This window comes from Scyliorhinus canicula, chromosome 18 (assembly GCF_902713615.1).
Source record: "Scyliorhinus canicula chromosome 18, sScyCan1.1, whole genome shotgun sequence".
Taxonomy (NCBI): Eukaryota; Metazoa; Chordata; class Chondrichthyes; order Carcharhiniformes; family Scyliorhinidae; genus Scyliorhinus; species Scyliorhinus canicula.
Window position 1 is genome coordinate 67,243,282 of NC_052163.1, and position 27,176 is coordinate 67,270,457.

Below are 27,176 nucleotides of genomic sequence, written 5' to 3' on the forward strand. Positions count from 1 at the left end.
TTCCCATTCCGTCTCTCTCTCTCCCTTCCCATTCCGTCTCTCTCTCTTCTTTCTCATTCCGTCTCTCTCTCTCCCTTCCCATTCCGTCTCTCTCTCTCCTTTCTCATTCCGTCTCTCTCTCTCTCATTTCCCATTCCGTCTCTCTCTCTCTCCTTTCTCATTCCGTCTCTCTCTCTCTCCTTTCTCATTCCGTCTCTCTCTCTCTCTCCTTTGCTATCCGTCTCTCACACACTCTTTTCCTATCCGTCTCTCACACTCTCCTTTCCTATCCGTCTCTCTCTCCTTTCCTATCCGTCTCTCTCTCTCTCTCTCCTTTCCTATCCGTCTCTCACTCTCCTTTCCTATCCGTCTCTCTCTCTCTCTCATTTCCTATCCGTCTCTCTCTCTCTCTCCTTTCCTATCTGTCTCTCACTCTCTCCTTTCTTATCTGTCTCTCACTCTCTCCTTTCCTATCCGTCTCTCACTCTCTCCTTTCCTAACCATGTCTCACTCTCTCCTTTCCTATCCGTCTCTCACTCTCTCTCCTTTGTTCTATTGTCCTGTGAGAGTACCTTTAAGAAATGGATGTTTAAGCAATGTACCTTTAAGAAATGGATGTTTAAGCAATGTTCCTTTAAGAAACTGAGCAGCCCATATTACTGAAGTGATGTCAGAGGGTGGGGGAGTTGAGCTCACTTCTGTTTTTTTAGTTTCAGTTTTAGAGAGAGCAGCTGAAAAGTGCCTGGCTGGTTTGCTGTGAGCTGTTTTGAAAGGAGAAAGCCAGTTTTGAGAAAAGAGCTTGTGTGTGTCTGTGTTTGCAGTGAGCTGGATCTGTTGTGATCTCTGCCATGAAAGACTATCTCTGAATCATTTGGGTGCTTTAAACTCATAATAGTAATGTCTTTAACCTGATGTGTTTATGTTTAAAGGTCTTTTGGAGGTTTGAAGGAACATTTTGAGGGATTATTTAGTGTTGTATGATTTTTGGGGTTATCTTTGAAGTAAAGGGTGTTAAGGGATCCAATGTTTATTTAAAAAGGTTAAGTTGAATTCATGGAATAAACATTGTTTTGTGTTTAAAAACCCACATGTCCATAATTGTAATACCACACCTGGAGAAGAAGCAGTGTGCTTCAAAAGCAACAATACATTAAAGGGAGAGGTTGGTTGAACTCCATGATACGTTCTGGGGTTCTGAAAACACCGCTCCCATTACACTATGTTCTATGTTCTATCCGTCTCTCTCCTTTCCTATCCATCTCTCTCCTTTCCAATCCGTCTCTCTCTCTCTCCTTTCCTATCCGCCTCTCACTCGCTCCTTTCCTATCCGTCTCTCACTCGCTCCTTTCCTATCTGTCTCTCACTCGCTCCTTTCCTATCCGTCTCGCTCCTTTCCTATCCGTCTCTCTCCTTTCCTATCCGTCTCTCTCCTTTCCTATCCGTCTCTCTCCTTTCCTATCCGTCTCTCTCGCTCTCGCTCTCCTTTCCTATCTATCCGTCTCTCTCTCTCCTTTTCTATCCGTCTCTCTCTCTCTCGCTCCTTTCCTATTTGTCTCTCTCTCTCTCCTTTCCTATCCTATTAGTAAGTTTGCGGACGACACAATGGTTGGTGGAATTGCGGATAGCGATGAGGACTGTCAGAGGATACAGCAGGATTTGGATCGTTTGGAGACTTGGGCGGCGAGATGGCAGATGGAGTTTAATCCAGGCAAATGTGAGGTAATTCATTTTGGAAGGTCTGATACAAGTAGGGAATATACAGTGAATGGTAGAACCCTCAAGAGTATTGAAAGTCAGAGAGATCTCGGAGTACAGGTCCACAGGTCACTGAAAGGGGCAACACAGGTGGAGAAGGTAGTCAAGAAGGCATACGGCATGCCTGCCTTCATTGGCCAGGGCATTGAGTATAAAAATTGGCAAGTCATGTTGCAGCTGTATAGAACCTTATTTAGGCCACAATATAGTGTTCAATTCTGGTCACCACACTACCAGAAGGATGTGGAGGCTTTAGAGAGGGTGCAGAAGAGATTTACCAGGATGTCGCCATTAGCTATGAGGAGAGGTTAAACTCGGTTTGTTCTCACTGGAACAACGGAGATTGAGGGGCGACCTGACAGAGGTCTACAAAATTAAGAGGTGCATAGACAGAGTGCCTAGTCAGAGATTTTTTTGCAGGGTAGAGGGGTCAATTACTAGGGGGGCATAGGTTTAAGGTGCGAGGGGCAAGGTTTGGAGAAGATGTACGAGACAAGTCTTTTACACAGAGGGTAGTGGGTGCCTGGAACTCGCTGCCGGAGGTGGTGGAAGCAGGAACGATAGTGACGTTTAAGGGGCACCTTGACAAATACATGAATAGGATGGGAATAGAGGGATACGGACCCGGAAGTGTAGAAGATTTTAGTTTAGACGGGCAGCATGGTCGGTGCAGGCTTGGAGGGCCGAAGGGCCTGTTCCTGTGCTGTACTTTTCTTTAGAACATAGAACATTACAGCGCAGTACGGGACCTTCGGCCCTCGATGTTGCGCCGACCCGTGAAACCATCTGAAGCCTATCTGACCTACACTATTCCATTTTCATCCATATGTCTATCCAGTGACCACTTAAATGCCCTTAAATTTGGCGAGTCTACTACTGTTGCAGGCAGGGCATTCCACACTCCTACTACTCTCTGAGTAAAGAAACTGCCTCTGACATCTGTCCTATATCTATCACCCCTCAATTTAAAGCTATGTCCCCTCGTGTTGGTCATCACCATCCGAGGAAAAAGACTCTCACTGTCCACCCTATCTAACCCTCTGACTATCTTATATGTCTCAATTAAGTCACCTCTCAGCCTTCTCCTCTCTAACGAAAACAACCTCAAGTCCCTGAGCCTTTCCTCGTAAGACCTTCCTTCCATACCAGGCAACATCCTAGTAAATCTCCTCTGAACCCTTTCCAAAGCTTCCACATCCTTCCTATAATGTGGTGACCAGAACTGCACGCAGTACTCCAGGTGCGGCCGCACCAGAGTTTTGCACAGCTGCAGCATGACCTCGTGGCTCCGAAACCCCTACTGATAAAGGCTAGCACACCATATGCCTTCTTAACAGCCCTATTAACCTGAGTGGAAACTTTCAGGGATTTATGTACCTGGATGCCGAGATCTCTCTGTTCATCTACACTACCAAGAATCTTGCCATTAGACCAGTACTCTGCATTCCTGTTACTCCTTCCAAAGTGAACCACCTCACACTTTTCCGCATTAAACTCCATCTGCCACCTCTCAGCCCAGCTCTGCAGCTTATCTATGTCCCTCTGTAACCTATAACATCCTTCAGCACTATCCACAACTCAACCGACCTTCGTGTCATCTGCAAATTTACTAACCCATCCTTCTACACCCTCTTCCAGGTCATTTATAAAAATGACAAACAGCAGTGGCCCCAAAACAGATCCTTGCGGTACACCACTAGTAACTGAACTCCAGGATGAACATTTGCCATCAACCACCACCCTCTGTCTTCTTTCAGCTAGCCAAGTTCTTTGTCTCTCTCTGTTTTTCCTTTCCCATCCGTCTCCCTCTCTCTCTCCTTTCCCATTCATTCTCCCTCTCCTTTCCCACTCCGTTCCTCTCTCTCCTTTCCCATGCCGTTCCTCTCTCTCTCCTTTCCCACTCTGTCTCTCTCTACTTTCCCCACAGTCTGGACTCCTTCCTGACAGTTTGCAATGGCTACTGGGCTGCCAGGGTGCAGGTTGTAGAAGGAGACAAGATGGGACCCACTCCCTCCCCACGGGCTGCTCATCCAGCAGCATCCCGTCCTCCTCCCAGGATCTAGGAGTATGCTCCCTCCCTGCAGTCTGGGCTACAGTGAATGTGGCATTGGCTCATACATAATAATAATCTTTATTATTGTCACAAGTAGGCTGACATTAACACTGCAATGAAGTTACTGTGAGAGTCACACACATTCCGGCGCTTGTTCGGGTACACAGAGAGAGAATTCAGAATGTCCAAATTACCTAATAGCACGTCTTTCAGGACATCTTTCAGGACTTGTGGGAGGAAACCAGAGCACCCGGAGGAAACCCGGGGAGAATGTGCAGACTCCGCACAGACAGTGACCCAAGCCAGGAATCGAACCTGGGACCTGGTGCTGTGAAGCAACAGTGCTAACCGCTGTGATACCGTGCCGCCCACCATTAGAATACGGCTGCCGCTGGCCCAGAATGCAGGTGACCAGGATTTTTTGAAAAGGTCTTAAAGAATAAACAATGTTACAACAAAATGTGTAATTTGAACAATTAACATTCCTTGCCATTTGGAGTGTAGCAATCCAAGTTCTGAGATGAATGAATTGGGTAATTTGCAAATTAAAACCAGAAGAAAATTACCGTGGAATCAGCTTGGAATGTCAGAAATATCAAATGAAGCCACAAAATATCAAGACTGGACGATATTCTTCCTCATTCTTCCATCGGAGTGGGCAGAGAGGGGAGCGATTTTTGGAGGGGAGAGCTGGAAGGTCAGATGAGTTTTTGATTTTTAAACTTACTTTCCCGGAGCTCTTTTTTTTTACTCAGAGCAGCAGGAAACCGGCCGTTGGGAGAGCTGGGAAGGTTTGTATTACCCAATAAATTTGAACGGTGAGGAAACCCGAGACACTACACATGTAGTGTCTCCCACCCTCCCTCCTCCTCTAACCTCAGTGCTGTGAGCAGGTAAGCTATTTACTTTTTTTCTTCTTTTTTACTGGGAGGCTAAGTAGAGGTGATGGCAGCTAGGGCAGTGGAATGTTCCTCCTGCAGAATGTTCGAGTTAAGGGAGACCACCGGTGTCCTTAATGACTTCACCTGCGGGAAGTGCAGCCGTCTCCAGCTCCTCACAGACCGTGTTAGGGAACTGGAGCTGGATGAACTGAGGATCATTCGGGAAGCTGAGGGGGTGATAGATAGAAGCTACAGGGACATTGTTACACCTTGAGAATAAAGGTAGCTGGGGAACAGTGCGAGGTGGGAAGAGGAGGAAGCAGTCAGTGCAGGGATCCTCTGTGGTTGTTCCTCTCAACAATAAGTATCCCGCTTTGGATACTGTTGGGGGGGATTACCTAGCAGGGGTAGGCTGCAGTGCCCGGGTTTCTGGCACGAGGTCCGGCTCTGGGGCTCAGAAGGGAAGGGGGGAGATTAGGAGAGCTCTAGTTATAGGGGACTCAATAGTTAGAGGTACAGACAGGCGAGACTCTCGGATGGTTTGTTGCCTCCCGGGTCCATGACGTCTCGGATCACGTCTTCAGGATCCTTAAGAACGAGGGTGAGCAGCCGGACGTCATGGTGCACATTGGTACCAACGACGTAGGTAGGAAAAGGGGTGTGGATGTAACAAACAGGTTTAGGGACTTAGGCTGGAAGTTGAAAGCCAGGACAGACAGAGTTGTCATCTCTGGTTTGTTGCCGGTGCCACGTGATAGCGAGGCTAGGAATAGGGAGAGAGTGCAGTTGAACACGTGGCTGCAGGAATAGCGTAGGAGGGAGGGCTTCAGGCATTTGGATAATTGGAGCACATTCTGGGGAAGGTTGGACCTGTACAAGCAGGACGAGTTGCATCTGAACCAGAGGGGCACCAATATCTAGGGAGGTTTTCTAGTACTCTTCGGGAGGGTTTAAACTAATTTGGCAGGGGAATGGGAACCGGATTTGTAGTCCAGCAACTAAGGTAGCCGATGTTCAGGACGCCAAAGCGTGTAGTGAGGCAGTGGGGAAGATAACACTGACAAAGGAGAGTACTTGCAGGCACAGAGATGGGTTGAAGTGTGTATACTTCAACGCAAGAAGCATCAAGAATAAGGTGGGTGAACTTAAGGCATGGATCGGTACTTGGGATGACGATGTGGTGGCCATCACGGAAACTTGGATAGAAGAGGGGCAGAAATGGTTGTTGGAGGTTCCTGGTTATAGATGTTTCAATAAGATTAGGGAGGGTGGTAAAAGAGGCCGGGGGTGGCATTGTTAATTAGAGATAGTATAACAGCTGCAGAAAGGCAGTTCGAGGAGGATCTGCCGTCTGAGGTAGTATGGGTTGAAGTCAGAAATAGGAAAGGAGCAGTCACCTTGTTGGGAGCTTTCTATAGGCCCCCCAATAGCAGCAGAGATGTGGAGGAACAGATTGGGAAACAGATTTTGGAAAGGTGCAGAAGTCACAGGGTAGTAGTCATGGGTGACTTCAACTTCCCAAATATTGAGTGGAAACGCTTTAGGTCAAATAGTTTGGATGGGATGGTGGTTGTGAAGTGTCTCTCCAGGAAGCTTTCCTAACACAGTATGTAGATTGTCCGACCAGAGGGGAGGCCATTTTGGATTTGGTACTTGGTAATGAGCCAGGACAAGTGATAGATAGTGGGGAAGCATATTGGAGATAGTGACCAAAATTCTGTGACTTTCACTTTAGTAATGGAGAGGGATAGGTGCCTGCAACAGGGCAAGGTTTACAATTGGGGGATGGGTAAATACGATGATGTCAGACAAGAACTGAAGTGCATACTTTGGGAACATAGGCTGTCAGGGAAGAACACAATTGAAATGTGGAACTTGTTCAAGAAACAGATACTACGTGTCCTTGATATGTATGTCCCTGTCAGGCAGGGAAGAGATGGTCAAGTGAGGGAACCATGGTTGACAAGACAGGTTGAATGTCTTGTTAAGAGGAAGAAGGATAGCAGGGTAGCATGGTGGTTAGCATAAATGCTTCACAGCTCCAGGGTCCCAGGTTCGATTCCCGGCTGGGTCACTGTCTGTGTGGAGTCTGCACGTCCTCCCCCTGTGTGCGTGGGTTTCCTCCGGGTGCTCCGGTTTCCTCCCACAGTCCAAAGATGTGCGGGTTAGGTGGATTGGCCATGCTAAATTGCCCGTAGGGTCCTAATAAAAGTAAGGTTAAGGGGGGGTTGTTGGGTTGCGGGTATAGGGTGGATATGTGGGTTTGAGTAGGGTGATCATGGCTCGGCACAACATTGAGGGCCGAAGGGCCTGTTCTGTGCTGTACTGTTCTATGTTCTATGTTCTAAGGAGACTTATGCAAGTCTGAGGAGACAAGATTCAGACAGGGCGCTATATGATAGCCAGGAGAGAACTGAAGAAAGGGATTAGGAGAGCTAAGAGAGGGCATGAAAAATCTTTGGCGGGTAGGATCAAGGAAAACCCCAAGGCCTTTTACACATATGTGAGAAATATGAGATTGACTAGAGCGAGGGTAGGTCTGTAGCCACCTAAGATGGACACTGGGCTACAAAATGGAGAACTGCTAAGGCTGCAGGGAAAAACCAGTCTTAGCAAGGACAAGCAGTTTGCAGAAGACTAATTAGCATTCTGCACGTACAGAAACCAGTTTGTGGCCAGGTGCAGAGTCTCAGCCAAAGGTGTAAATGGCAACAAAATCTACATAGTAATGAGGTGATGCAGATCCAGACCCCACACAATAGAAACATTTAAGTATGAACGGATACTTTTGAGTAGACGCCCAGACAGAACGGCACCACTGTATCCAACACAAAGAACCATAGGGACAGCCCACCCATCGAGAAACGACCCTCAGATTGGGGGGTTTGGAAGATATCGATTGGGAAAGGCCCAATCGATACATGCCAGGTAAAAGACCCGCCCCGAAGGGGCACGGACTTCTAGGGACTATAAGAATAGACCCTAGGTCTATTGGTTCGGTCTGTTGCTTCCAGACTCCGGCCTAGACTTACATCGCATCCTGACTCCAGTTTCAGCACCGGCCGTTGAGCATCAGCCATCGAACTGTAAGTGCCAATACAACGATCGCTACGTGATCCAGACTTTGCTAGACCCTGACAACTTTAAGTACCTGAGAGTTGCAGACCAAGAACGGGACGAAGGCCTTGCTCCCTGGCCTTGCCTGTTCCTGTCTAGATAAGTATTTTAGTTGTTTAGTATTAGAAGTAAGTTAGTCTCTTTAGCGTATGCATGTGTATTTATTATATTTGTCATAATAAATATCAATCGTTTGGACTTACTAATCGGTGTACAGATTTATTACTTTGAACCTGACCTTGATATACTTGTGAGGTGTCTAAATACGGCACCTGGCGACTCCTGAGCATAATTACATACACAGAGCCATAGCAGTGTTAAGCACACGGCCTTTAAACAGAGGCGTGTTAATACACTCCAGTAAAACGAGCAACAGGTCCAATCAAGGACAGTAGCAGGAGATTGTGTATTGGGTCTGATGAGATAGGAGAGGTCTTGAATTAGTTCTTTTCTTCAGTATTTATGAATGAGAGGGGCTATATTTTGGGAGAGGACAGTGTGAAACTGACTGGTAAGATCGAGGAGATACTTGTTAGGAAGGAAGATGTGTTGGTCATTTTGAAAAACTTGAGGATAGACAAGTTTCCCGGGCCTGACGAGATATATCCAAGGATTCTATGGGAAGCAAGAGATGAAATTGCAGAGCCGTTGGCAATGATCTTTTCGTCCCCACTGTCAAAAGGGGTGGTACCAGGGGATTGGAGAGTGGCGAATGTCGTGCCCCTGTTCAAAAAAGGGAATAGGGATAACCCTGGGAATTACAGGCCAGTTAGTCTTACTTGGGTGGTAGGTAAAGTAATGGAAAGGATACTGAGGGATAGGATTTCTGAGCATCTGGAAAGACACTGCTTGATTAGGGATAGTCAGCATGGATTTGTGAGGGGTAGGTCTCGCCTCACAAGTCTTATTGAATTCTTTGAGGAGATGACCAAGCACGTGGATGAAGGTAAAGCAGTGGATGTAGTGTGCATGGAATTTAGGAAGGCATTTGATAAGGTACCCCATGGTAGGCTTATGCAGAAAGTAAGTAGGAATGGGATAGTTGGATAACGAACTGGCTAACCAATAGAAGTCAGAGAGTGGTGGTGGACGGCAAATATTCAGCCTGGATCCCAGTTACCAGTGGCATACCGCAGGGATCAGTTCTGGGTCCTCTGCTGTTTGTGATTTTCATTAACGACTTGGATGAGGGAGTTGAAGGGTGGGTCAGTAAATTTGCAGACGATACAAAAATGAAATGAAATGAAAATCGCTTATTGTCACGAGTAGGCTTCAATGAAGTTACTGTGAAAAGCCCCTAGTTGCCACATTCCGGCGCCTGTCCGGGGAGGCTGGAATCGAACCGTGCTGCTGGCCTGCTTGGTCTGCTTTAGTCTGGTGAGCTAAACCAGCCCCAAAGATTGGTGAAGTTGTGGATAGTGAGGAGAGCTGTTGTCGGCTGCAAAGAGACATAGAAAGGATGCAGAGCTGGGCTGAGAAGTGGCAGATGGACTTTAACCCTGAAAAGTGTGAGGTTGTCCATTTTAGAAGGACAAATATGAATGCGGAATACAGGGTTAACAGTAGGGTTCTTGGCAATGTGGAAAAGCAGTGAGATCTTGGGATCTATGTTCATAGATCTTTGAAAGTTGCCACTCAAGTGGATAGAGCTGTGAAGAAGGCCCATGGTGTGGTGGCATTCATTAGCAGAGGGATTGAATTTAAGAGGTGGTGATGCAGCTGTACAAAACCCTGGGTCGGCCAGATTTGGAGTACTGTGTGCAGTTCTGGTCACCTAATTTTAGGAAGGATGTGGAAGCTTTGGAAAAGGTGCAAAGGAGATTTACCAGGATGTTGCCTGGAATGGAGAGTAGGTCTTACGAGGAAAGGTGGAGGGTGCTGGACCTCATGTCATTAGAACGGAGAAGGATGAGGGGAGACTTGATAGAGATTTATAAAATGATCAGGGGAATACATGGAGTAGACAGTCAGAGACTTTTCAAGGGGACATAAATTTAAGGTGAATGGTGGAAGATATGGGGGGGGGGGGGGGGGGGGGGAAGAGATATAGGGCATGGAATGCACTGCCTGTGGAAGTAGCTGAGTCAGAAACATTAGAAACCTTCAAGTGGCTATTGGAGAGATACATGGATTACGGTAGAATGATGGGGTGTAGATTAATTTGAAGGGAATAGATAGGATAGATGCGGGCAGGTTGTTTCCACTGGCGGGTGACAGCAGAACTCGGGGGCATAGTCTCAAAATAAGGGGAAGTAGATTTAGGACTGAGTTTAGGAGGAACTTCTTCACCCAAAGGTTTGTGAATCTATGGAATTCCTTGCCCAGTGAAGCAGTTGAGGCTCCTTCATTACATGTTTTTAAGGTAAAGATAGATAGTTTTTTGAAGAATAAAGGGATTAAGGGTTATGGTGTTCGGGCCGGAAAGTGGAGCTGAGTCCACAAAAGATCAGCCATGATCTAATTGAATGGCGGAGCAGGCTCGAGGGGCCAGATGGCCTACTCCTGCTCCTAGTTCTTATGTTCTTATGTTCTTAATCTAGGACAAAAGTTCGGCACAACAACATGGGCCGAAGGGCTTGCTCTGTGCTACATTTTCTATGTTCTTTATGTATCCCCAGTCTGTCTCTGTGTATTTCAGTGTCGGTCTATCCCGGTGCGTGTGTGTGCGCGCGCGTGTGTGTGTGTGTGTGTGTGTGTGTGTGTGTGTGGTGTGTGTGTGCGTGCGCGTGTGTGTGTGGTGTGTGTGTGCGTGCGCGTGTGCGTGTGTGTGGCGTGCATGTGTGTGTGATGTGTGGGGTGTGTGTGTGTGGGGTGTGTGTGTGTGGGGTGTGTGTGTGTGGGGTGGTTTTGTGTGTGTGTGTGTGATGTGTGTGTGCTGTGTGTGCAGACGTGTTTCTGTGTGCGTGCATGTGTGGTGTGTGTGGGAGGCTGGAATCGAACCGTGCTGCTGGCCTGCTTGGTCTGCTTTAAAAGCCAGCGATTTAGTCTGGTGAGCTAAACCAGCCCCAAAGATTGGTGAAGTTGTGGATAGTGAGGAGAGCTGTTGTCGGCTGCAAAGAGACATAGAAAGGATGCAGAGCTGGGCTGAGAAGTGGCAGATGGACTTTAACCCTGAAAAGTGTGAGGTTGTCCATTTTAGAAGGACAAATATGAATGCGGAATACAGGGTTAACAGTAGGGTTCTTGGCAATGTGGAAAAGCAGTGAGATCTTGGGATCTATGTTCATAGATCTTTGAAAGTTGCCACTCAAGTGGATAGAGCTGTGAAGAAGGCCCATGGTGTGGTGGCATTCATTAGCAGAGGGATTGAATTTAAGAGGTGGTGATGCAGCTGTACAAAACCCTGGGTCGGCCAGATTTGGAGTACTGTGTGCAGTTCTGGTCACCTAATTTTAGGAAGGATGTGGAAGCTTTGGAAAAGGTGCAAAGGAGATTTACCAGGATGTTGCCTGGAATGGAGAGTAGGTCTTACGAGGAAAGGTGGAGGGTGCTGGACCTCATGTCATTAGAACGGAGAAGGATGAGGGGAGACTTGATAGAGATTTATAAAATGATCAGGGGAATACATGGAGTAGACAGTCAGAGACTTTTCAAGGGGACATAAATTTAAGGTGAATGGTGGAAGATATGGGGGGGGGGGGGGGGGGAGAGATATAGGGCATGGAATGCACTGCCTGTGGAAGTAGCTGAGTCAGAAACATTAGAAACCTTCAAGTGGCTATTGGAGAGATACATGGATTACGGTAGAATGATGGGGTGTAGATTAATTTGAAGGGAATAGATAGGATAGATGCGGGCAGGTTGTTTCCACTGGCGGGTGACAGCAGAACTCGGGGACATAGTCTCAAAATAAGGGGAAGTAGATTTAGGACTGAGTTTAGGAGGAACTTCTTCACCCAAAGGTTTGTGAATCTATGGAATTCCTTGCCCAGTGAAGCAGTTGAGGCTCCTTCATTACATGTTTTTAAGGTAAAGATAGATAGTTTTTTGAAGAATAAAGGGATTAAGGGTTATGGTGTTCGGGCCGGAAAGTGGAGCTGAGTCCACAAAAGATCAGCCATGATCTAATTGAATGGCGGAGCAGGCTCGAGGGGCCAGATGGCCTACTCCTGCTCCTAGTTCTTATGTTCTTATGTTCTTAATCTAGGACAAAAGTTCGGCACAACAACATGGGCCGAAGGGCTTGCTCTGTGCTACATTTTCTATGTTCTTTATGTATCCCCAGTCTGTCTCTGTGTATTTCAGTGTCGGTCTATCCCGGTGCGTGTGTGTGCGCGCGCGCGCGTGTGTGTGTGTGTGTGTGTGTGTGTGTGTGTGTGTGTGGTGTGTGTGTGCGTGCGCGTGTGTGTGTGGTGTGTGTGTGCGTGCGCGTGTGCGTGTGTGTGGCGTGCATGTGTGTGTGATGTGTGGGGTGTGTGTGTGTGGGGTGTGTGTGTGTGGGGTGTGTGTGTGTGGGGTGGTTTTGTGTGTGTGTGTGTGATGTGTGTGTGCTGTGTGTGCAGACGTGTTTCTGTGTGCGTGCATGTGTGGTGTGTGTGGGGTGTGTGTGTGTGGAGTGTGTGTGTGTGCGTATGTGTGTGTGTGTTTGTGTGTGTGTTTGTGTGCATGTGTCTGCTTGTGTGCGTGTGCTTGTGTGCGTGCGTGTGCGCATGTGTGTGTTTGTGTGCATGTGTGTGCTTGTGTGCGTGTTTGTCTGCATGTGTGTTTGTGTGTGTGCATGTGTGTTTGTGTGTGTGCATGTGTGTTTGTGCGCGTGCATGTGTGTTTGTGTGCGTACATGTGTGTGTGTGCACATGTGTGTGTGTGCACATGTGTGTGTGTGCATGAGTGTGTGTGTGTGTGTGTGTGTGTGTGTGTGCGCGCGTGTATGTGTGTGCATACACGCGACAGGTAGTTACAGTGCTCTCACCTTGTTGAAGTCACACAATTTCCAGAAGAGCACCAACAACTCCTGATGGAACTGAATTTTCTTGGTAGAGTTGGGGAGGTACGTCTGAAGCAGTGGGTTATTCAGCAAACGAGCCAAGCCCTTCAGAATGAACTGGAAATCCTTGGCAGCGAGTGACAAAAAGAAGTCATGTTAATTTTACACATTGACTCGAAGAGTAGTTTGCAGAGAGCCTCCCTGTCACTGCACAATTTATTGCAACATTACAACATATGCTCTCCTCTACACCTTTTTCAAACCGGACAGTATCAGTATGAAGCACATTGAACAGTGGTGTTCACACTCGGCACAATTACAGTGTCAAAATTTTCTCCGCCTGTGTTCCTTGTTCTGGTGTCCAGCACAGTCCCTGTGCAATACCAACTTAACTAGTGTCCAGCACCGTCTCCCGTGGGATATCACCTGTCCTGGTGTCCAGGACAGTCCCTGCGCAATACCAACTTAACTGGTGTCCAGCACCGTCTCCCGTGGGATATCATCTGTACTGGTGGCCAGCACTGTCCCCCTTGAGTATCACCTGTTCTGGTATCCAGCACTGTCTCCAGTGGGGTATCACCCATACTGGTGTCCAACATGTCTCCTTGTGCGGTATCACCTGTAAGGGAGGTGAGCACTGTATCCTGTCCGGCATCACCTTTCCTGACATGAGCACTGTTCTCTGTGCAGCATCACATGTACTGAGGTGAGCACTGTATCCTGTGCAACATCACCTTTCCTGACATGAGCACTGTTCCCTTTGCAGCATCACATGTACTGAGGTGAGCACTGTTCCCTGTGCAGCATCACCTGTACTGAGGTGAGCACTGTTCCCTGTGCAGCATCACCTGTACGGAGGTGAGCACTGTTCCCTGTGCAGCATCACCTGTACTGAGGTGAGCACTGTTCCCTGTGCAGCATCACCTGTACTGAGGTGAGTACTGTTCCCTGTGCAGCATCACCTGTACTGAGGTGAGCACTGTTCCCTGTGCAGCATCACCTGTACTGAGGTGAGCACTGTTCCCTGTGCAGCATCACCTGTACTGAGGTGAGCACTGTTCCCTGTGCAGCATCACCTGTACTGAGGTGAGCACTGTTCCCTGTGCGGCATCACATTTCCTGACGTGAGCACTATTCCCTTGTGGCATCACCTATCTGAGGTAAGCACTGTTCCTTGTGCGGCATCACCTGTCTGAGGTGAGTACTGCCCCTGTGAGGCATCACCTTTCCTGACATGAGCACTGATCCTTGTGCAGTATCACCTGTACTAACGTGAGCACTGTTCCCTGTGCGACATCACCTGTACTAACGTGAGCACTGTTCCCTGTGCGACATCACCTGTACTAACGCGAGCACTGTTCCCTGAAGGCATCACCTTTACTGGCATGAGCATTGTTCCCTTTGCGGCATCACCTATCTGAGGTGGGCACTGCTGTGTGGTATCACTTGTACTGGTGTGAGCTCTGTTCCCTGTGCAGTAACACCTGTCTGAGGTGAGCACTGTTCCCTGTGTGGCATCACCTATCTGAGGTGGGCACTGCTCCTGTGTGGCATGTTCTGTATTACCATAAGCATTGTTCCCTGTGTGGTATCACTTGTAGTGACGTGAGCACTGTTCCCTGTGCAGTAACACCTGTACTCAGGTGACCACTGTTTCCTATGCAGCATCACCTGTACTGGGGTGAGCACTGGTCTCTCTGCAGCATCACCTGTACTGAGGTGAGCACTGTTCTCTCTGCAGTATCACCTGTACTGGGATGAGCACTGTTCTCTCTGCAGTATCACCTGTACTGGGGTGAACACTGTTCCTTGTGCAGTATCACCTGATGTGATGTGAGCACTGTCTCCTGTGCGGTATCATCTGTCTGAGGTGAGCACTGTTCCCTGTGCAGTATTACTCGTGCTGACATGAGAACTGTCCCCTGTGCGGTATTACCTGCACTGAGGAGAGCACTGTCTCCTGTGCTGTATCACCTGTACTGACGTAAGCACTGTCTCCTGTGCTGTATCACCTGTACTGACGTAAGCGCTGTCTCCTGTGCGGTATCACCTGTGCAGACGTAAGCACTGTCCCCTGAGCGGTATCACCTGGAATGAGGTGAGCACCCATCTCCTGAGTGACATCAAACGTGCTGACATGAGCACTGTCCCCTGTCGAGTATCATCAGTACTGGCGTCCTGCACTGTCCCCTGAGCGGTATCACCTGGACTGACAGCTAAGCACTGTCCCCTGAGCGGTATCACCTGGACTGACATAAGCACAGTCCCCTGAGCGGTATCACCTGGACTGACAGCTAAGCACTGTCCCCTGAGCGGTATCACCTGGACTGACAGCTAAGCACTGTCCCCTGAGCGGTATCACCTGGAATGAGGTAAGCACTGTCCCCTGAGCGGTATCACCTGGACTGACAGCTAAGCACTGTCCCCTGAGCGGTATCACCTGGACTGACATAAGCACAGTCCCCTGAGCGGTATCACCTGGAATGAGGTAAGCACTGTCTCCTGAGCGGTATCACCTGGACTGACATAAGCACAGTCCCCTGAGTGGTATCACCTGGAATGAGGTAAGCACTGTCTCCTGAGCGGTATCACCTGGACTGACAGCTAAGCACTGTCCCCTGAGCGGTATCACCTGGAATGAGGTAAGCACTGTCCCCTGAGCGGTATCACCTGGACTGTTGTGAGCACTGTCTCCTGTGTGATATCACCCGTAATGGAGTCCTGCACTGTCCCATGTAGGGTATCATCTGTACTAGTGTCGACCACAGCCTGCTGTGGAATATCACCTGTTCAGCTGTGAGCACCATCTCTTGTGCGGTATCACCTGTACTGACATGAACAGTGACCCTGTGCAGTGTCACCTGTACTAACGTGAGCAGTTGTGATCATGTGATCACATGTGATCATGGTTGATCCCATCCTGGCCTCAACTCCACCATCCTGCCTGTTCTCCATAACCCTTCGACCCATTACCAATTAAAAATCTATCTAACCCCTCCTTAAATTTACTCACTGTCACTGCATCTGTGGTAGCGAATTCCACAGATACACAACCCTTTGGGAGTAGTATTTCCTCAAATTTCTTTTAAATTTGCTACCTCATATTCTAAGATTATGAGCTCTCGTTTTAGAATTCCCCACAATAGGAAGCATCCGCTCCACGTTTACTTTATGCATACCTTTTAGCATCTTGTGTACCTCAATGAGATCTCCCCTCATTCTTCTAAACTCTAGAGAGTATAGACCTAAACTGTTCAATCTCTCCTCATACGATAAACCCCTCATCTCTGGAATCAATCTAGTGAACCTCCTCTGAACTGCCTCCAATCCCACTACATCTTTCCTCAAATAAGGGGACAAAACCTGTGCACATACTCCAGGTGCAGTCTTACCAATGCCTTGTACAGTTACAACAACACTTCCTTACCTTCATACTCAATTTCTTTTGCTATAAATGCCAACATTCCATTTGCTTTCCTTATTATCTGCTGCACTTGCATGTTTGTTTTCTGTGACTCATGCATGAGGACACCCAGATCCCTCTGCGTCAGAGCAGTCCGAAATCACTCCCCATTTAGATAATAAGTTGCCTTTCCATTTTTTTGACCAAAATGCATCACCTTACACTTATCCACGTTAAACTCCATCTGCCACATTTTGGCCCACGATCCTAACCTATCTATATCCATTTGTAATATTTTTATTTCCTCATTGCAACATACTGTTCCACCTATTTTTGTGTCATCTGCAAATTTGGCTATAGAACCTTCTATCCCTATATCCAAGTCATTAATATAGATTGTAAATAGCTGGGGCCCAAGGACCGAACTCTGTGGCACTTAACTAGTTACATCTTGCCATCCATTTATCCTGACTCTCTGTCTCCTGTCTGTCAGCCAGTCTTCTATCCAAGCTAATAAGTTACCCCTAATCATTCCCATGTGATCTCACCTTGTGAATTAACCTTCTGTGCCACACTTTATCAACCGCCTTCCAGAAATCCAGATATGCTACATCTACAGGATCCCCAATATCCACTTTGCTTTTTACATCTTCGAAGAACTCAAGCAAATTAGTCAAAGATAATTTGCCCTTCATAAAACCATGCTGACTCTGCTGGATAGCGCTTTGGCTTTCCAAATATCCTGATATTACATCCTTGATAATTGATTCTAACAATTTTCCAACAACAGATGTTAAGCTAACTGGTCTGCAATTTACCACATTTTGACTCCCTCCCTTTTTAAATAAGGGTTTTACATAAGCATTTTTCCAATCCTCTGCAACCTTTCCCGGTCCATGGAATTTTGGAATATCACAACCAATGGATACACCATTTCTGCTGCCACATCCTTTAACACCCTCGGATGTAGGCTACCAGGCCCTGGGGCCCTCAATCCCAGGGGTTTGTTGAGTACCATTTCCCTATTGCTGCTGATTGTTCCAAGTTCCACCCTTACTATTACCTCTGAATGATACGAGTGTCCTCCACCGTGAAAACTGAGGCAAAGTATTGATTTAGCATCTGTCATTTCTGTGTTCCCCACTATTAACTGATCAGTTTCATCTTCCAAGGGGCTAACATTCACCTTCGTGACTCACTTCCCTTTTATGTACCTGTACTGACGCGAGCACTGTCTCTTGTGCGGTATCATTTATATTAACGTTAGCACTGCCTCCTTTGCCGTATTAGTCATACTGACATGAGCACTGTTTCCTCTACCATATCACTTGTACTGAAGCGATTACTGTCTACTGTGTGATATCCACCTGTACTGACACAATTACTGTCTCTTGTATGGTATCACCTGTACTGACACAATTATAGTCTCTTGTATGGTATCACCTGTACTGACACAATTACTGTCTCCTGTGTGGTATCACCTGTACTGACACAATTACTGTCTCTTGTATGGTATCACCTGTATTGATGCGAGTACTGTCTGCAGTACTTCCTTACCTTTATACTCTATTCCTTTAGCTATAAATGCCAACATTCCATTCACTTTTTAAATTATCTGCTGTAACTGCATTGTTCCTTTGTTTAAGAAGAGTAGCAAGGATAATCCAGGGAACTACAGGCCGGTGAGCCTTACGTCAGTGGTAGGGAAATTACTGGAGAGAATTCTTCGAGACAGGATCTACTCCCATTTGGAAGCAGACGTTTTAGTGAGAGGCAGCATGGTTTTGTGAAGGGGAGGTCGTGTCTCACAAACCTGATAAGAGTTTTTCAAAGAGGTCACAAAGATGATTGATGCAGGTAGAGCAGTGGATGTTGTCTATATGGACTTCAGTAAGGCCTTTGACAAGGTCCCTCAAGGCAGACGTTTACAAAAGGTGATGTCACACGGGATCAGGGGTGATCTGGCAAGGTGGATACAGAAGTGGCTAGGTCATAGAAGGCAGAGAGTAGCACTGGAAGGGTGCTTTTCTGATTGGAGGTCTGTGACTAGTGGTGTTCCGCAGGGATCAGTGCTGGGTCCTTTGCTGTTCGTAGTATATATAAATGATTGAGGAAAATGAAACTGGTCTGATTAGTAATTTGCAGACGACACAAAAGTTGGTGGAATTGCGGATAGCAATTAGGACTGTCAGAGGATACAGCAGGATTTAGATCATTTGGAAACTTGGGCGGAGAGGTGGCGAATGGAGTTTAATCTGGACAAATGTGAGGTCATGCATTTTGGAAAGTCTAATCCAGGTAGGGAATATACAGTGAATGTTGGAACCCTCAAGAGTATTGACAGTCAGAGAGATCTTTGTGTACAGGTCCACAGGTCACTGAAAGGGGCAACACAGGTGGAGAAGGTAGTCAAGAAGGCATACGGCATGCTTGCCTTCATTGGCCGGGGCATTGAGTATAAAAATTGGCAAGTCATGGTTGCAGCTGTATAGAACCTTAGTTAGGCCACACTTGGAGTATAGTGTTCAATTCTGGTCACCACACTACCAGAAGGATGTGGAGGCTGTAGAGAGGATGCAGAAGAGATTTACCAGGATGTTGCCTGTTATGGAGAGCATTAGCTATGAGGAGAGGATGAATAAACTCAGTTTGTTCTCACTGGAACGACGGAGGTGGAGGGGCGACCTGATAGAGGTCTACAAAATTACGAGGGGCATAGACAGAGTGGATAGTCAGAGGCTTTTTCCCAGGGTAGAGGGATCAATTACTAGGGGGCATAGGTTTAAGGTGCAAGGTTTAGAGGAGATGTACGAGGCAAGTATTTTTACACAGAGGGTTGTGGGTGCCTGGAACTCGCTGCCAGAGGAGGTGGTGGAAGCAGGGACGATAGTGACGTTTAAGGGGCATCTAGACAAATACATGAATAGGATGGGAATAGTGGGATATGGACCCAGGAAGTGTAGAAGATTTTAGTTTAGACGGGCAGCATGGACGGCACAGGCTTGGAGGGCCAAAGGGCCTATTCCTGTGCTGTACTCTTCTTTGTTCTTTTCTGTGCCTCATGTTTGAGGACCCCCGATCCAAAGAACACACAAAGAACAAAGAAAAGCACAGCACAGGAAAAGGCCCTTCAGCCCTCCACGCCCGGAAAGGATCCCTCGGAAAGGAGCACCCCAACATGTCTCCCCATTTAGATAATAAATTGCCTTCCCATTTTCCTGGCCAAAATGCATGTTAATCTCCATCTGCCACATTTTGGCCCGCTCTCCTAACCCATCTATATCCATTTAAGAACTTAAGAACAGAAGAACTAGGAGCACGAGTAGGCCATCTGGCCCCTCGAGCCTGCTCCACCATTCAATGAGATCATGGCTGATCTTTTGTGGACTCAGCTCTACTTTCCGGCCCGAACACCATAACCCTAAATCCATTTTTTTTTCAAAAAACTATCTATCTTTACCTTAAAAACATTTAATGAAGGAGCCTCAACTGCTTCACTGGGCAAGGAATTCCATAGATTCACAACCCTTTGGGTGAAGAAGTTCCTCCTAAACTCAGTCCTAAATCTACTTCCCCTTATTTTGAGGCTATGTCCCCGAGTTCTGCTTTCACCTGCCAGTGGAAACAACCTGCCCGCATCTATCCTATCTATTCCCTTCATAATTTTATATGTATCTATAAGATCCCCCTCATCCTTCCAAATTCCAACGAGTACAGTCCCAGTCTACTCAACCTCTCCTCATAATCCAACCCCTTCAGCTCTGGGATTAACCGAGTGAATCTCCTCTACACACCCTCCAGTGCCAGTATGTCCTTTCTCAAGTAAGAAGACCAAAACTGAACACAATACTCCAGGTGTGGCCTCACTAACACCTTATACAATTGCAGCATAACCTCCCTAGTCTTAAACTCCATCCCTCTAGCAATGAAGGACAAAATTCCATTTGCCTTCTTAATCACCTGTTGCACCTGTAAACCAACTTCCTGAGACTCTTGCACTAGCACACCCAGGTCTCTCTGCACAGCAGCATGCTTTAATATTTTATCGTTTAAATAATAATCCCGTTTGCTGTTATTCCTACCAAAATGGATAACCTCACATTTGTCAACATTGTATTCCATCTGCCAGACCATAGCCCGTTCACTTAACCTATCCAAATCCCTCTGCAGACTTCCAGTATCCTCTGCACTTTTCGCTTTACCACTCATCTTAGTGTCATCTGCAAACTTGGACACATTGCCCTTGGTCCCCAACTTCAAATCATCTATGTAAATTGTGGACAATTGTGGGCCCAACACGGATCCCTGAGGGACACCACTAGCTACTGATTGCCAACCAGAGAAACACCCATTAATCCCCACTCTTTGCTTTCTATTAATTAACCAATCCTCTATCCATGCTACTACTTTACCCTTAATGCCATGCATCTTTATCTTATGCAGCAACCTTTTGTGTGGCACCTTGTCAAAGGCTTTCTGGAAATCCAGGTATACCACATCCATTGGCTCCCCGTTATCTACTGCACGGGTAATGTCCTCAAAAAATTCCACTAAATTAGTTAGGCACGACCTGCCCTTTATGAACCCATGCTGCGTCTGCCCAATGGGACAATTTCTATCCAGATGCCTCGCTATTTCTTCCTTGATGATAGATTCCAGCATCTTCCCTGCTACCGAAGTTAAGCTCACTGGCCTATAATTTCCCGCTCTCTGCCTACCTCCTTTTTGAAATAGTGGTGTCACGTTTGCTAATTTCCAATACACCGGGACCACCCAGAGTCTTGTGAATTTTGGTAAATCATCATTAGTGCATCTGCAATTTCCCTAGCCATCTCTTTTAGCACTGTGGGGTGCATTCCATCAGGGCCAGGAGACTTGTCTACCTTTAGCCCCATTAGCTTGCCCATCACTATCTCCTTAGTGATAACAATCCTCTCAAGGTCCTCACCTGTCATAGCCTCATTTCTATCAGTCATTGGCATGTTATTTGTGTCTTCCACTGTGAAGACCGACCCAAAAAACCTGTTCAGTTCCTCAGCCATTTCCTCATGTCCCATTATTAAAACTCCCTTCTCATCCTCTAAAGGACCAATATTTACCTTAGCCACTCTTTTTTGTTTTATATATTTGTAAAAACATTTACTGTGTTTTTATATTCTGAGCAAGTTTACTCTCATACTCTATCTTACTCTTCTTTATAGCTTTTTTAGTAGCTTTCTGTTGCCCCCTAAAGATCTCCCAGTCCTCTAGTCTCCCACCAACCTTTGCCACTTTGTATGCTTTTTCCTTCAATTTGATACTCTCCCTTATTTCCTTAGATATCCATGGTCGATTTTCCCTCTTTCTGCCGTCCTTCCTTTTTGTTGGTATAAACCTTTGCTGACCACTGTGAAAAATCGCTTGGAAGGTTCTCCACTGTTCCTCAACTGTTTCACCAGAAAGTCTTTGCTCCCAGTCTACCTTAGCTAGTTCTTCTCTCATCCCATTGTAATCTCCTTTGTTTAAACACAAAACACTAGTATTTGATTTTACTTTCTCACCCTCCATCTGTATTTTAAATTCCACCATATTGTGATCGCTCCTTCCGAGAGGATCCCTAACTATGAGATCATGAATCAATCCTGTCTCATTACACAGGACATGATCTAGGACCGCTTGTTCCCTCGTAGGTTCCATTACTAACTGTTCTAGGAAACTATCACGGATACATTCTATAAACTCCTCCTCAAGGTTGCCTTGACCGACCTGGTTAAACCAATCGACATGTAGATTAAAATCCCCCATGATAACTGCTGTACCGTTTCTACATGCATCAGTTATTTCTTTGTTTATTGCCTGCCCCACCATAACATTACTATTTGGTGGCCGATAGACGACTCCTATCAGTGACATTTTCGCCTTAGTATTACTGATTTCCACCCAAATGGATTTAACCTTATCCTCCTTCGCACCGATGTCATCCCTTACTATTGCCCGGATGTCATCCTTAAATAACAGAGCTACACCACCTCCCTTACCATCCACTCTGTCCTTCCGAATAGTTTGCTACCCTCGGATATTTAACTCCCAGTCGTGACCATCCTTTAACCATGTTTCAGTAATGGTTAATTCACGATGTAATTCACGATGATTTGCGCCATCAACTCGTTTACTTTATTCCGAATACTACGAGCATTCAAGTAAAGTACACTTATGTTGGTTTTTTTACCTCTGTTTTGAATCTTAACATCTCCAGTTTTATTCCTTTTAGTATTACTGGGTCTATTCACTCAGCTCCCCTCAGTCACTGTATCTTGTACTGTCGCCCTTTTTGATTTTTGACTATGTCTTCTCTGCCTTGCACTTTCCCCCTTACTTCCTTTTGCTTCTGTCCCTGTTTTAATACCCTCCAACTTCCTGCATCGGTTCCCATTCCCCTGCCACATTAGTTTAAACCCTCCCCAACAGCTCTCGCAAACACCCTCCCTAGGACATCGGTTCCAGTCCTGCCCAGGTGCAGACCGTCCGGTTTGTACTGATCCCATCTCCCCCAGAACCGGTCCCAATGCCCCAGGAATTTGAATCCCTCCCTCTTGCACCATCTCTCGAGCCACGCATTCATCCTATCTATCCTGACATTCCTACTCTGACGAGCTCGTGACACTGGTAGTAATCCTGAGATTACTACCTTTGAGGTCCTACTTTTTAGTTCAACTCCTAACTCCCTGAATTCAGCTTGTAGGACCTCATCCCGTTTTTTACCTATATCGTTGGTGCCTATGTGCACCACAACAGCTGGCTGTTCACCCCCCCCCCCCCCCCCCCCCAAGAATGTCCTGCAGCCGCTCCGAGACATCCTTGATCCTTGCACCAGGGAGGCAACATACCATCCTGGAGTCTCGATTGCGTCCACAGAACCGCCTGTCTATTCCCTTTACGATCGAGTCCCCTATCACTATAGCCCTGCCATTTTTCTTCCTGCCCAGCTGCGCAGCAGAGCCAGCCACGGTGCCATGAACCTTGCTGCTGCTGCCTTCCCCTGGTGAGCCATCTCCCTCAACAGTATCCAAAGCAGTATATCTGTTTTTCAGGGAGATGACCGCAGGGGACACCTGCACTGCCTTCCTACTCTTGCTCAGTCTTTTGGTCACCCATTTTCTATCTCCCTCAGTAACTTTCACCTGCGGTGTGACCAACTCGCTAAACGTGCTACCCATTTGTAAAGTTTTTATTTCCTCCTCACAACTTAGTGTCCCATTTCTTTTTGCGTCATCTGCGAATTTGGCTATAGAACCTTCTATCCCTGTATCCAAGTCGCTAATATAGATTGTAAATAGTTGGGGCCCAAGGACAGAACCCTGTTACATCTTGCCATCTGGAAAAAGACCCATTTATCCTGACTCTGCCTTCTGTCTGTCAGCCAGTCCTCTAGCCACACTAGAGAAATTACCCCTAATCCCATGTGATCTGATCTTGTGAATCAACCTTCTGTGCCACACCTTATCAAACGTCTTCCGGAGGACCAGATACACATCTACAGGATCCCCACTCCTGGAGGAGGTTGAGGGGCGACCTTATAGAGGTCTACAAAATTGTGAGGGGCATAGACAGAGTGGACACTCAGAGACTTTTTTCTAGGGTAAAGGGGTTAATTACTAGGGTGCATAGGTTAAAGGTGCGAGGGGCAAGGTTTAGGTGCTGTGCTTTTCTTTGTTCTTTGTTCAATATCCACTTTGCTTGTGACACCTTCGAAGAACTCTAGCAAATTAGTCAAACATGATTTTCCCTTCATATAACCATGCTGACTCTGCTGGGTAGCATTTTGACTTTCCAAATGTCCTGATATTACTTCCTTGATAATTGATTCTAACAATTTCTCAACAGAAAATATTAAATTAACTTGTCTTTAATTTCCAACATTCTGCCTCCCTTCCTTTTTGAATAAGGACATTATGTTAGCATTTTTCCAATCACTGGAATCTTTCCCGTGTCCAGGTAATTTTGGAATATTGTAACCTTTGGAGCCACTATCTCCGCTGTCACTTCCTTTAACACCCTTGGATTTAGGGACGGCACGGTAGCACAGTGGCTAGCACTGTTGCTTCACAGCTCCAGGGTCCCAGGATCGATTCCCGACTTGGATCACTGTCTGTGTCGCGTCTGCACGTTCTCCCCGTGTCTGCGTGGGTTTCCTCCGGGTTCTCCAGTTTCCTCCCACAGTGCAAAGATGTGCAGGTTAGGCCATGCTAAATTGCCCTTGAGTGTCCAAAAAAGGTTAGATATGATTACTGGGTTACTGGGATAGGGTAGAGGTGTGGGCTTAAGTAGGGTGCTATTTCCAAGGGTCGGTGCAGACTCAATGGGCCGAATGGCCTCCTTCTGCACTGTAAATTCTATGATTCTATGATGTCGGCCATCAGGCCTGGGGACTCGTCTGCCCTCAACCCCAAGAGTTTGTTGCGTACCGTTTTTCTTTTGATGCAGATTGTTGTAAGTTCCTCCTTTTCTATTACCTCACAATTGCCCGATCATATAAGAATGGTACTACTGTCCTTCACCGTGAAAACAGAGGCGAAGTATTGATTTAACATCTTTGCCATTTCGGTGTTCCCCACTATTAGCTCTCCGGTTTCATCTTCCAAGGGACAACATTCACTATAGGGGCTCTCTTCCCTTTTCTGTACTTATAGAAACTTTTGCTATCCTTTGATATTTTGCGCTAGTCTTCTTTTGTAATTTACCTTAGTTCTTTTTATTATTTTTAGTATGTACATGTAATGAAGGAGCCTCAACTGCTTCACTGGGCAAGGAATTCCATAGATTCACAACCCTTTGGGTGAAGAAGTTCCTCCTAAACTCAGTCCTAAATCTACTTCCCCGTATTTTGAGGCTATGTCCCCGAGTTCTGCTGTCACCCGCCAGTGGAAACAACCTGCCCGCATCTATCCTATCTATTCCCTTCATAATTTTTAATGTTTCTATAAGATCCCCCCTCATCCTTCTAAATTCCAACGAGTACAGTCCCAGTCTACTCAACCTCTCCTCATAATCCAACCCCTTCAGCTCTGGGATTAACCTAGTGAATCTCCTCTGCACACCCTCCAGTGCCAGTACGTCCTTTCTCAAGTAATGTCAAAGTAATTCTTATGATTATTCTTGTGACTGATTCGACATCTTGATCTCCAGTGCTTATGTCATTTCTCACTACAGCACTGACCCCTTTCCTCACAAGCAGGGCGACGCCAACTCCTTTTCCTTTCGGTCTATCTTTCCGAAATACTGCGTACTCTTGGATATTCAACTCCCTGTAACTACGTTTCAATAATCGCCACCAAATCATAACCTTCTGTTTCTATTTGCACCATTAAATCATTAAGTTTGGTCCAAATACTTTGTGCATTTAGATACAAAGCTTTTTAATTTGTTCCACTGTTAAATTTCTCTACTCTTCCATAATTCCTTGGTGCATCAAGACATTTACCCGTTCTGTCCCTCACCTTTATTTTAACCATCCGCCACATCGCTATCCTGCACTCTTACCTCCTCCTTTAATTTGGGTTTTCTAATTTCCCCGATACACTGACCCCCCCGCGGCCCCCAAAACCCCACTCAGTTTAAAGTCCCATCTGCAGCCCCAGTTATGCGATTCACGAGGACTCTGGTCCCAGCATGATTCAGATGAAGACCATTCCATCAGAACAGCTCCCTCCTTCCCCAGTACTGGTGCCAATGTCCGGTGAATTCAAACAATTTCTCCCACATCAATCATTGAACCACGCATTTACCTCTTTAATCTTACTGACCCTGTGCAAATTAGCTCATGGCTCGGGTAGTAATCCAGAGATTATTACATTTTTGGTTCCGCTTTTTAATTTAGCTCCTAGCTGGTCATACTCCCTTCGCAGAACCTCTGTCCTTGTTCTACCTATGTCCTTGGTACCCATGTGGAGCACAACAACTGGATCTTTCCCCTCCCACTCAAAGTTCCTCTGCAGCCCAGTTGAGATGTCCCAATGCCGAGCAGCAGGTAGGCAACACAACCTTCGGGATTCTCGATCCTGGTCACAGAGGACAGTGTCAATGCCCCTAACTATACCATCCCCAAATATGACAACATTTATTTTCTCTCCCCGCTTGAATGGCTCCCTGTAACACAGTGCTGTGGTCAGTTTGCTCATCGTCCCTGCAGTCCCTGTTCCTGTCCATACTGGAAACAAGAATCTCGAACCTGTTGGACATAGACAAGGGCTGGAGCTCCTGGAACCCTACCTCCTGGTTCCCTCGACCTGCCTGACTCACAGTCACACCTTCTTGTCCCTAATCACTGGTTGAATTTAAATCGATTGAAATCAGGCTTGCTCAGTAACCATGACCCCATTAATAAGATTAAATATATTTAATACACAGCAAATATTTCATTGTGATTTATAGAAAATGCTCGATCATATTAATAAAATATATCAATATTTCAACTTCAAAGAAACACAAAATAAATATTTACGCCTGATTGGATGCAGATGGAGTGCACAATTCTCACAGTCAATGTTGTAAGCAATCAGCACGCATCTCACTTCACTTCATAAGAGTCATAGAGTCCGCATAGTGCAGAAGGAGGTCATTTGGCTCATCGAGTCTACACTGATCCTTCAAAAGACCATCATACCTAGGCCAAATCCCCCACCATATTCATTCAACCCCACCCGAAGGCGCAATTTAGAATGGCCAAACCACCTAACCTGCACATTTTTGGACTGAGAGGGGAAACCAGAGCACCCGGAGGAAACCCACAGACACAGGGAGAATGTGCAAACTCCACACAGACAGTCATCGAGATCGGAATCGAACCCGGGTCCCTGGTGCTGTGAAACAACAGTGGTAACCACTGTGTCACCGTGCTGCCCCTTGCTTTATGTCCGGACTACTTTAGTCATATCAGTAGGAAATCGGTAGAATGTGGCAACCCTAAGGTTGGGTATGGTAAACAAAATGTCTCATGTGCTGCACTCAGAACCCAGATGGGCCGCATATGGCCCCTGGGCTGCAGATTCATAGAAACATAGAATTTACAGTGCAGAAAGAAGCCAT

General features: G+C 46.6%; 1 protein-coding gene across 1 annotated transcript in view; it reads right to left on the reverse strand.

The window, feature by feature from the left end:
* Nucleotides 1–27,176, reverse strand: part of LOC119952914 (protein HID1-like) — a 208,756-nt gene that overhangs the window by 129,424 nt on the left and 52,156 nt on the right. The window contains exon 9 of the mRNA XM_038776544.1: nt 12,695–12,835. Coding sequence (XP_038632472.1) covers nt 12,695–12,835 — 141 coding nt within the window. The remainder of the gene's footprint in view (nt 1–12,694; nt 12,836–27,176) is intronic.